Consider the following 12,688-nt stretch of genomic DNA (forward strand, 5'->3'; position numbering starts at 1 on the left):
CTTCCCCGTGCCCGGCTGGCTGCCTTCGCCACTGCCGGTACAATCCTGCGCATGCCTAGGAGCCCTGCCAGAGGCGACTAGTGGGAGGGACTCAAAGAGGGGCACCAGCTAAGAGGGGGACACGTGACACCCCCACATTACCCCTTCCATGGGACTCCTCCCCATCCTGCCCCCACCCCGGGCCCTCTGTGCTCTCCCCATCCCCTCCTCCCCATCTCACGTTACTTGAGCAGGGGGCTCTGTCCTCCTGCTGTGCCAGCCTGGCTCCCACTGCTGTTCAGTTGCTCTTCTGGCCGCCAGGCTCCAGAGCCACGCCGGGATGATGCACGGTGCAGCACAGCAGTTACTTGGGAGAGTGCCTGGCTGCGGCAGCAGCTCGCCTCTTCTGGTGACAGTGCCCGAGTGAACTGGAGTCCCCCCGCCCTCCCTGGCATACTCGGAGTAGGCTCCTGTCCCCAGGAGCTGAGCCTGGGCAGGGAGGAAGAGGGCTGCCACTGTTGTTGCTCCCTGCCTTGCCCAGGGCTCAGCTTCTGGGGACAGGAGCCGACTCTGAGCATGCCGGGGAGGGTTCCGGCTCACTTGGCCACTGTCACTAGAAAAGCGGAGCCCCAGGGCAGCTGCTGCGCTGCACCGGGCAGTGTGGCAGGAAGAGGAGAGACTCTGGCCCCGCCTCTTCCCTTCTGGCTCTGGCCCCGCCCCTTCCTCTCCCCAGCCAAGGCTGGCTGCTGGGTTGAGTGCCCTGAGCAGGCATCTAGGGAGGGCGGGCAGCCAACCTTTCCCGCCACCCCCGGCCCCTTTAAATTGCCCGGGCCCCTGGGCAATTGCCCCCTTTCTCCCTCCCCGCCGTTGGCGGGCCTGTTTCTAAATTATAAGGAGTTATAGTTCCACATAAAGTTTGAAAATGAACCTTGATAACCAACAAACATCGCTTATGCTAGTTCAGAACTTACCAACACACTGTTCCCCGCGTTTCTGGTAACCTGAGGGACACTGGCAGCTGAAAGACCCTCTTAAATTGATGCATACTTGATCTGCCCTGCAGTTATGGGTTCCTGTTGCACATTCATCTATATCTTCATAAAACAGCAAATACAACGTTAGTCAGAAACTTTGGTTCAAATTTAAAATTTTTTACCCATCTCCAACCATACTTTAAATGAAGATAGCAAGTTTCAAATTCATTCAAAAGATTTTTATGCCAGGGTTTATTCTGTTTACAGAACACACAACACTGTTGTGACGTTCCCCTCTGTTATCTGGACCGGTGATCTGCTAGGTCACTCCAATCCTTGACTCTGGGAGCCTGCTTTGCTGTGAGAACCCCCCCTCCTGGGCTATTCACGCACAGCCTGTGGCATGTAAGCTGCTCCTTGTATTGTGCAACCGAATGACCAATATCTCCGGTCCCAGACACAATCCTAGGAACCTCCATCTTGCAGTGCCCAGTTATGCCCACTGGATGCTGCAAGCTTATATGAGTTCATCAATTTAACAAAGAAATTGATATGTACCAGACTTGTTATCCTAAGGGAAGTCTCTGACACACTTCAAACCAAATGCACTGCTTCAGGTAGAATAAACAAACAGATTTATTAACTACAAAGATAAATGTTAAGTGATTATAAGTCAAAGCATAACAAGTCAGATTTGGTCAAATGAAATAAAAGCAAAACACATTCTAAGTTGATCTTAACACTTTCAATGCCCTTACAAACTTAGATGCTTCTCACCACAGGCTAGCTGGTTGCTCTTCAGCCAGGCTCTCCCCTTTGATCAGCGCTTCAGTCATTTGGTGTGGTGTCTGTAGATGTAGGTGGAACACAAATGGCAAATGTCTCCCCCTTTTATCATGTCCTTTCTTCCCTCTTGGCTTTGCCCTCCCCTTGAGAGTCAGGTGAGCATTACCTCATCGCAGTCCCAAACTGGCCAAAGGAAGGGGGGTGACTCACTTCAAAGTCCAACAGATCCTTTTGTTGCTGCCTAGGCCAGTATCCTTTGTTCCTGTGAGGCTGGTCTGGGTTTGTCCTATACCTGCCCTGATGAGGTGTGAACTGCCTCTCCACTCTTGGAGAGTTTTTGCCTGGGCTTATTTTAAGCCATGAGGATACATTTTCAGCCTCATAACTACATACATGAAATTATAACCTATAACATTACTATAACATTATTGTAACAAGAATGCTCAGTGCATCGTGAGCCTTCCGAAGATACCCAACATGACAAACTTTGCATTGGATCCCACACAATCATTTTACAAGGATGAACATGGGGGTGCTTGGTGTTTCCCTGAGCTACAGAGTGTCACAACTGTTTGATTCCTTTGGGTCACAAACCAAAAATTTCTAACAATACTTAAATCTGACCGATTGTATCTTAAAACATTTCCAATATTAATTTTTTTCTCCATAGGAATTTATTCTAGGTTGGGCTGGTAGTGCCACCTATTATTAGACCTGTTTTTAATTGCTTACAACTTTCCAAATATTAACTATTTGGGCTGAAATTGTCACTGCTGGGTATCTTTTGTAGGTTGAATATTCAGCTACAATGCTTCAACTGTTTCCAAGAATGAGACTAGCGAAAAATATGTTGTTCTATGCACGTTAAAAATATTCTGGTGACCTCTTTTTGTACTGAGAAGGGGACAAGTTTCATTTAGAAGCCCAAGCACAGGGCTGGAGTTTAAAGGGCTCTAGGATGGGACTGAAGACCTGGCAGTGGGCTAACCATTTGTTAAACTTTGTTACCCCGGGAAGGCAACGGAAGTGAAAGAGTGACCTGGCTGGAGAGCTGGGGACATCACAGAACCCTAAAGGCGAAGAGTCTTCAGGGAGAAAGCCCTGGCGGCATTGCTCCATACTAGGGCAGGGACAGACTTAAAGCTAGCTCAGAAGGGGCTAAGGACTGAGCCCAGAGACAGTGCTGCAGGTACCAACAAGGGCACAGTGATAGGCCCTGTTGTTCTTTTGTTACACCGGAAGGGACTTGCTTGTTTGTTCACATATCGAAAGTGTTTGAACTGGCTGGAGGGTTGGGCCACTGAAGACCACCTGATGAGGTTAATAGCTGACAGGGGGTGTTGAGAGCAGAAAGAGAGAGAGAGCAGGGTCACACCCAACTGAGAGAAGGCGCTCCTGAGAGGTGAGTGTCCCCCATCTCAAATCCATTAGCAAAATGTCTCATCCTTCTGTAGTGCTGGTACATGTACAGGATTAACAAACTACTTTCAGTTACTTGTTAGCTCAAGTGGCAGAGGTCGGTGCAGCACATCTAAAGATTCCAACCCTGCTGATGTGGATGTTATTATAAGGCCACATGATGAATTTCTTTTTTTAAAGTTAGGAAATTACACACACAAAATGACATTAAGAGAACATTATTAAGTTTGCAAAGTTAAAGCACTTAAAGGTAGGAAATGACAGAATTAAGGTTGTCTGTACACCTGAGTCTGCCCTCCTTCTGCATACACATTATGATAGTCTTCAGTTATATGATCATGTACTCATCAATGGTTTAGATAATGGCATCAAGAGTACACTTATAAAGTTTGTGGATGATACCAAGTTGGAAGGGTGGCAAGTGTTTTGGAGGTTAGGATTAAAATTCAAAATGATCTGGACAAACTGGAGAAATGGTCTGCAGTAAATAGGATGAAATTCAATAAGGACAAATGCAAAGTACTCCACTTAGGAAGGAACAATCAGTTGCACACATACAAAATGGGAAATGACTGCCTAGGAAAGAGTACTGCAGAAAGGGATGATAATGGATCACAACCTAAATATGAGTCAACAGTGTAACACTGTTGCAAAAAAAAAGCAAACATCATTCTGGGATGTATTAGCAAGAGTGTTGTGAGCAAGATAGGAGAAGTAATTCTTCCACTCTACTCTGCCCTGATAATTAGGGCCCTATCAAATTCAAGGTCCATTTTGGTCAATTTCACAGTCATATGATTTTAAAAATAATAAATTTCATGATATCAGCTATTTAAATCTGAAATTTTATGGTGTTGTAATTGTAGGGGTCCTGACCCAAAAAGGAGTTGTGGGAGGGTCACAAGGTTATTGTAAGGGTGGGTTGCAGTACTGCTACCCTTACTTCTGCATTGCTGCTGGCAGTGGCGCTGCCTTCAGAGCCAGGCAGCTGGAGAGCGGCAGCTGCTGGCTGCGAGTCCAGCTCTGAAGGCAGAGCCACCACCAGCAGCAGTGCAGAAGTCAGGATGGCATGGTATAGTATTGCCACCCTGACTTCTGCGCTACTGCCTGTAGAGCTGGGCCCTCAGTCAGCAGCTGCCACTGTCCGGCCACCCAGCTCTGAAGGCAGCAGTGCAGAAGTAAAGGGTGGCATGGTATGGTATTGCTACCCTTACTTCTGTGCTGCTGCTGTCAGGGCGCTGCCTTCAGAACTGGGTGCCCAGCCAATGGCCACTGCTCTCCGGGTGCCTAGCTCTGAAGGCAGCACAGAACTAAGGGTGGCAATACTGCAACCCCCCTAAAATATCATTGTGACCCCCCTGCAACTCCCTTTTGGGTCAGGGACCCCAATTTGAGAAACACTGGTCTTCCCCATGAAATCTGTACAGTATAGGGTAAAAGCACACAAGAGACCAGATTTCACAGGGGAAGACCAGATTTCATGGTCTGTGACGCATTTTTCATGGCTGTGAATTTGGTATGGCTCTACTGATATGGCCTCAACTGGAGTATTGTGTCCAGTTCTGGGTGCCACATTTCAGGAAATATGTGGAAAAATGCAAGAGAAGAGCAATAAAAATGATTAAAGGTCTAGAAAACATGACTAATGAGGGAAGATTGAAAAAATTGGGTTTGCTTAGTCTGGAGAAGAGAAGACTGGGGGGGGAGGGGAACATGATAGCAGTTTTCAAGTACATAAAAGGTTTTTACAAAGAGGAGGGGAAAATTATTCTCATTAACCTCTGAGGATAGGACAAGAAGCAATGGGCTTCAATTGAAGTAAGGGTGGTTTAGGCTGGACTTTAGGAAAAACTTCCTAACTGTCAGGATGGTTAAGCACTGGAATAAATTGCCAAGGGAGGTTGTGGAATCTCCATCATTGGAGATTTTTAAGAGCAGGTTAGACAAACACCTGTCAGGGATGGTCTAGATAATACCTAGTCCTGCCGTGAGTGCAGGGGACTGGACTAGATGACCTCTTAAGGTCCCTTCCAGTTCTATGATTCTATTTTTTCACAGAACCCTGGCCATATTTAGTACACAGGATGGATCTGCTCTGGGGATGATCAGGTTAGTGTCCAAAGAAGGCTGTTGTCTGTAGAATTCCTGCCTCATTTATTGCAGAAGCTGGAAAGTGTGAACTATTTGTACCACTGGGGCAGGTGAGTCTAGGCTTGCCCAAAACTAAAGGCTTGCCCTTCAGATAAGGAGGAGGGACCACAAAGCCCAGGCTACAATTGAGTTTTTGAGACAACAAAAAAAAAAAAAACAGGAACAGGAGTGAGGTAAGATTTTAAAAATGAGGGATCCAGAGGAGAACCCCAAGCAGCGAACCCTGGACAGCGCCAACTGCTTCTCTAAAGTATCCAAGGAGTCAGTGGATGCTGCCCAGAGGAACTCTGCCTGGAGACATGAGCAGACGAGGTACAGGAAATAGGCCCCACAGTCGCTGGGTGCCCTGTGCCCAGCTTCCTCCTCTTGAAGTGATGGATGGCCATCTTGGCTAATTCTAGGAGGAGACTGAGGAGGAGGTCCTTTGACTTGATGGGGCCAGGGATGGGGTGTGCATAGATTAGGGTGACCAGATGTCCTGATTTCATAGGGACAGTTCCGATTTTTTGGTCTTTTCTTATATAGGCTCCTATTACCTCCCAACCCCATCCCAATTTTTCATACTTGCTGTCTGGTTACCCTAGCATAGATCAGGAGGAACAGGGATGGAAAATGTGTAGAGAATGAGGCAGGGAATTGCAGGAAGAGAAAGGAGGGTCTCATGGTTAAGGCAGCTGAATGATGCCCTAGAGCAGCGGTTCTCGAACTGTGGGTCAGGACTCCAAAGTGGGTCACAACCCCATTTTAATGGGGTTGCCAGGGCTGGCATTAGACTTGCTGGGACCTGGGGCTGAAGCCAAAGCCCGAGCCCTCACAGCGGGCCTCGGGTTTTGGCTTCAGCCCTGGGTGACGGGACTCAGGCTACAGGCCCCCGCCCAAGGCTGAAGCCCTTGGACTTTGGCTTTGGCGCCCCCACCCTCTGTGGTGGAGCTCAGGCTTCAGCTTTGGCCTGCTCCCGCCTGGGGTGGCGGGGCTTGGGCGGCCTCAGGGCTCAGTCCTCTCTCCTGGAGTTGTGTGGTAATTTTTGTTGTCAAAAAGGGGTCGCGGTGCAATGAAGTTTGAGAACCCCTACCCTAGAGACATGGATTCTACCCCTGCTTCTAGCAGAGAGAACCTACGTGATGCTACTCAAATCACTTAAACCAAACTTTTCACAAGTGGGTAGCCACTAATTATCTTCCTCATTTTCTGATTGCCTGACTTTAGACCCTGTGGTCTGATTTGCAGAAGTTCTGAGCACTCACAGCTGCAACTGAAGCCAATGGAAGCTGTGGTTTGAACATATACATGCTATATAATGTTAAGTACTCTGAAAAATCAGAGTATTTCAAATTGGGCACCCAGAATTAGTGGATGGTTTTGACCTTATTTTGTGTGCCTCGGTTCCCAATCTGTAAAGCAATAGTACTCTCTCACACACAAGGGGGCTGAATGAAGTTTGCACAGGCAACTGAATTCTGGCATTTCCTAACTTTTAAATGATTAACTTTGTAATCTTAACAATGTTCTTTTAATGTAGTTTTTTGTGTATGTAATTATATGTATGATCCCATGCAGTTTATAAGTCAGACTGAATGCAGATAAATAAAAGTATACAAAAGAGTAACTATTGTGTTTTTCTGATATTCTGATTTGTTTTCTTCATAATATCTTGGTGTACTTAGTTATAATTACGCTCTGTGTGTTGATAAGGATTGTATAAAACTAAATTACAATTTGCTTTATCATTTGATCATCCAACTTGTTTCTTATTGTAACCTGACAGAGAACAGTGAAAGGACTTTGTAATGTTGGCTTTCTACACAAACTGGAAGCTGTAGGCTGAATAAACAAATTCCTTAAAACTCATGATCTCTAGTTTACAAATCTCAGCTGAACTCTCTATTTGTACAGGCACTGGGGATCTTAGAACATCACCTGTTGCAGATTCTGGGTGGTGCTTTGGAAAAAGTGATGGATTCTTTCACATATCAAATGAAAATAATTTTGACCACAAAATTCAATAAAAAATAAACTATCAACAGTTTGAATTAATTCTCAGTGTTTGTCCTTTTCTCAAATGTCCAAATATTTGCTATATACTTCCTCTAAATCTGACAGCTCAAATAAAGGTCTAACTCTTGTGCTGTCCTTTTCATTTCTGCATGTTATCAGTTCTGAAATCAGCATACTAATATAGAAGTAGCTGACTCCACTGTCCTGGACTGACAGCTGAGAAACTCGTGTTCAGATGCAGAGCAGGTTTTTCAGGCACTAGACCAGGCTGCGTAGCACAGAACAGACAGGCCATTAAGGGCTTGATCCAAAGTGCAGTGAAGTCAATATGACTGCATTGACTTCAATGTGCTTTGTATGGGACTCCTAGTCTTTGCATAAAAATGGAGGAAAGCTGTTTATACTGCTTATATACTTTCACCTTTTCAATAATATTCCTGGAACGAGGCACATTTGACCTCTGATGACAACTAAATGGGTAGAAGTGTCACTGCTCCAGAGCAAGCAATGCTCTGGACAAACAGCCTTGCTAGAGGGACACAGTCTTCTCAGTAACAGGCACTCCAAAAGCATACTGCAATAAGACAGTGTAAATAAATATTAATTTAATTTTTTTTTATGAACTCATCAGTCTGGCATGAGAAACTTTGTACAACTCACTTTTGATAAAGGCTTTTACACCTATTCCATCATATCTTGTGCTATTGTTGCTGTCTCAGAGTTCAGTTTTTAAATGACTGGGCCACCTTAACACTATCTCACTAATGGAGAGTTAGGTTTGTCATGAATGCTTGCTTTATAGGATTGTGAAGTAGACTAGTCTTGTAAGTAGTGGCTACCTTTGCTGGAAAACTTAGCTTCAGCTCTAACAAGTAGGTCTGTGCTGGGGTGTATAGGCCCACATGGACAAGTAAGGGGCCAGAGAGGTCCTGGCAGCAGGGCTAGCCCTACTCTTCCAGCCTTGTCATTTATGCATGATAGAGAAGAGGCCTTTAAAAGGGAGGAAAAAAGCAGGCGGGGTCAGGGGCAGGGGCAGGAGAGGAGAGAAGGATTGTCCTAAACAGCAGACTGCAGGAGTGACAGGGAACTCTTCCTCAGGGTCAGGGTGAAGGTTTCCTGCCTAGGATATAGCGGACTCTTAAGGTAAGACAGACAGGCTGAACCTGTCTCAAAGAGCCAGTCAGAGCGATTTCCCCAAACCCATTACACTGGGGCTGGATCGTTGGTAGCACTATAGACTAGCCAGTTCCCTAGTCTGTTTTGTCTGGCCCCTCCCTCACAGACCAAGCCAGTATGGTTGAACGTGCCAGGAGCAGAAAGCCCCCACCGACACAGACTCTGGGGATCTTTAGACAAGGCACAGACACCAGACACAGGAGTACGTCGGAGTGTGTTATGTCTGCAATCCTCTTCAGCATTCCCATTGACTGGGTAATGCGGCGTAGAACAGAAGACATGCCAAGAGGCATTAGATGGACACCCTTCTCATCCCTTGAAGACCTGGACTTTGCAGATAATGAGGGGGGAGGGATAGCTCAGTGGTTTGAGCGTTGGCCTGCTAAACCCAGGGGTTGTGAGTTCAATCCTCAAGGGGGCCATTTAGGGATCTGGGCCAAAAATCTGTCTGGGGATTGGTCCTGCTCTGAGCAGGGGGTTGGACTAGATGACCTCCTGAGGTCCCTTCCAACCCTGATATTTTATGATCTTACTCTCCTATCACAATACCCAACATCATATACAAGAATAAACAACCTGACAACACATTCAGCCAGCAAATTGGACTGAAAATCAACCACAATAAGACAGATATCATATCCTTTAATATTGCTTCACCATCACCAGTACAGATAGAGGATCATGTTCTCACCAATGTAGAAACATTCACATACTTGGGCAGCACCATCAGCAAGGACAGTGGAACAAGCCAGGACATCCAGAGCAGAATCAATAAAGCCAGGAACACCTTCAGGAGCTTAAATACAGTCTGGAAATCATCAAAATACAACACCAAAACCAAACTCAAGATTTTATCAGAGCTGAGTACTTTCAACACTATTTTATAGTGTAGAATGCTGGAGAATGACAAAGTCTGACATGTCCAAACTGTCTTCATTCCATACAGCCTGCCTCAGAAAAATCCTCCATATCTTTTGGCCCAGAATAATTTCAAACCAAGACCTATTCACACAGTGCAGCCAAGAAGATATGACCACCATCATTGCCAGGAGGTGTTGGAGATGGATTGGGCATGTGCTTCAGATAAAAACTGATTCCATCACCAGAATAGCAATAAGATGGACACCTGAAGGCAAATGAAAATGAGGCTGCCCAAAAACAACCAGGTGAAGAGCTGTGGAAGCTGAGCTGAAAAACCTGGAGCACAGCTGGGGAACCATTGAATGACTTGCCAGAAACAGACAGGCATGGAGGAACTTCATTGCTGCCCTAAACACCAGAGGTGTAATGGGAACTAACTAACCAACTAACTATAAAGGGCAGAGCTCCCCTTGCAAATAGGGAAGTGGGCCTATATTGTGACCACCCTGTGTAGATAACTGGATGTGGTCAAGTTCCCCTACTTCCTGAGGGAGGAATCACCAAGGGCTCTGTTACAAGGTCATTTTAAAGTCCATTGCTATTGTAAACACCATTGTGTGGACTTCTCCATTGGTTTTTTACCCTCTATGATTAAACTTGATATGTGCATTTCCTAAGCTCTTAACTGAAGACAACTTGTGAGAACTATCAATAATTCATTTAAGTGATAATAGCTCTCAAATATAGGGCCTTGTGTCAATCTGATGATGCGGGTTGTTCCTCTGTATATAGTATAGGGATCCTCCTACTGCCATCTGTCCTTTGGTTGGTGATGGCAATAGATCATACACCTCAATTCTATGTATATCTAATATAAGCTTCAAGTTTTCTGTTCCCAGACTATTTCATTCACATTGTTTTGTACCATCTATCTTCTCTGATCACTATTTTTGTTTAAATGGAAAGCTTTTATTAGGATAAATGGTATAGAGTATCCAACTCAGAATCAAACACAAATTTGGGGTATACATTTAAGTTGGGCCTCTATTATGGTGTCTTTGAAAAGCATCCACGCAGCTTGCAGGGATTTCACTTTAGTCACTGTACCTTTTAATTTCTGTTTAACTAACCCCCTCATTTTTGCATAGTTCCCCCTTTCTGAAATTAAATGCCACAGTGTTGGGCTGTTGAGGTGTTCTTCCCACCACAGGGATGTTAAATGTTGTTATATTATGGTCACTATTTCCAAGCGGTCAGTGTTACACACACACACATATATATACACTCTGATAGCCACTTCAGATTAGATCAGTAACCCATAGTTAACACTGTCTTGTACTTTGCCAGTATCCTTTCTTTATTCCTTTATATTTTCTAATCTCATCTATCATTCTAGCTGATGACGGTGTGTATAAATCAACAGCTGCATGACTGTGCCAAATTGTTAAATGTCTTGTATCATGTTTGATAGTGGAAGCATGCAGCATACACATTGTATTTAGTATTTTATAACTTATGGAATCTATCACAGTCTCATCATTGCAAATCACTCACAAAAACAAACAGAAGTTTGGGCAGCAATACTAACTTTGTGGCAACTAGCCACTCCCTCACCAGAAATGATAGCAGAAAAGTGAGAACATATAAGACAATATCATAGCCAAAATGCATCCAGCAAAGGCTTGGCTGAATAGCTGAGCTCTGCATCATTCTCTGAAGGATAATAAATGCTGACAGATTGCCAGAGGAAGTGAGCTTCATAGTAAGGGACCCTCCACTGAGATTACCCTGTCTCCAGTCCTCAAGCATAAACATCTAGGAGCTGTTAATGAAAGCACAGTGGTTAATGTCAGCCATCATGAGAGCACATGGTATGTCTAATATATGCCTTTATTTAAATTTTCATCTTTTTTTGTGATAGGGATTTCTCATGTATTTTCCCCTCCTATCCAAGGATGTGTTCCAAAGAGACTCTCAGTTCCTCAAGGTGGTTAATCAAGCTATCTAGTGTATCCCAAATAGAGCCAGTAAGCTTTTTATCATGTCACAGCTCAACATTCTGGGCCTCCATTTTTTATCTTGTTTTAAACCCAGTTCCCCCTCCTCAACAAGTACACTAACCCTACACAATTTCTTTTGAATAGCTTTATTTTCTCTAGCAATAGATATACACTAATTTATTTTAAAATTCATTTTGAGTTAAGCCACTTTTTTTATTTGCAGTGCCTTAAACAACAATCATATTACTTGAAGAGGCTTGCATTGAGAGCTAAGTTTTGTTGCTAGATTTATTTGTACTTGCTTTACATAGTTATAAGTGTTTGGTAGTTTTTATTTTACTATAACTTGCATTGGAATTGAGTAGTTTGGTTACCATGTACTGTTTGTAGTTATTACACCACAAAAAACCACCTTAAAAGAATGTTAAGGTTGCAAAGTCAAACATTCAGAAGTTAGGAAATGCAATGTGTTCAACTTTAATTCAGCCCACTTGTGCGTGTGCATTATAATAGTCTTGAATTACATGATCACATAACATTTTTAACACAGACTTGCACTCAATCAAACCCCACCATTCCCAGAGTGGGATCAGGTGGCATGGCTTTCTCTATTCAAGCAGAATGTACCCAGATGCTACAAAAGATTAATGGTATATAACAGGGGTCGGCAACCTTTCAGAAGCGGTGTGCTGAGTCTTCATTTATTCATTCTAATTTAAGGTTTTGCATGCCGGTAATACATTTTAATGTTTTTTAGAAGGTCTCTCTCTCTAAGTCTATATATTATATAACTAAACTAGTGTTGTATTGTAAAATAAACAAGGTTTTCAAAATGTTTAAGAAGCTTCATTTAAAATGAAATTAAAATGTTGATCTTACGCCACCAGCCCGCTGCTGCTCTGGGGTTCTGTTCACCTAGGCCGGCAGCGGGCTGAGTGAGGCCTGCGGCCAGGACCCCGGCTGGCAAGAGTCCGGCAGCCAGAACCCCAGACCAGCAGCGGGCTGTGTGGGGCCGGTGGCCAGGACCCCAGACCGGCAGTGGACTGAGCGGCTCAGCTCACTGCTGCTCAGGGGTTCCATCCACCGGCTCCTGCCAGCCAGGATCCTGGCTGCCGGATCCACTCAGCCCGCTGCCAGTCTGGGGTCCCGGCCCTCCCCACATACAGTGGGTACCTACTGTGACAGACCCAGACCAGTGGGGTACAAGAGTCTGGTAGAGGACAAATATACTGGTCACTAGATGAGTAGTTTTCCATTCCCTGAGTGACCAAAGCAGGGGCTACACTAGAGTAATCAGGAACCTGCTAGAACCAGTTAAGGCAGGCAGGCTAATTAGGACACCTGGAG

The 12,688-nt window shown here is 44.8% G+C and overlaps 1 protein-coding gene across 2 annotated transcripts in view; it reads right to left on the reverse strand.

Annotated features, from left to right (window-relative positions):
- Positions 1-12,688, reverse strand: part of EFEMP1 (EGF containing fibulin extracellular matrix protein 1) — a 76,779-nt gene that overhangs the window by 19,923 nt on the left and 44,168 nt on the right. For both annotated transcript variants that reach the window (XM_005309003.5, XM_065589607.1), the window contains exon 5: positions 951-1,073. In XM_005309003.5, coding sequence (XP_005309060.1) covers positions 951-1,073 — 123 coding nt within the window. The remainder of the gene's footprint in view (positions 1-950; positions 1,074-12,688) is intronic.

The sequence above is a fragment of the Chrysemys picta genome, chromosome 3 (genome assembly GCF_011386835.1).
Source record: "Chrysemys picta bellii isolate R12L10 chromosome 3, ASM1138683v2, whole genome shotgun sequence".
NCBI lineage: Eukaryota > Metazoa > Chordata > Testudines > Emydidae > Chrysemys > Chrysemys picta.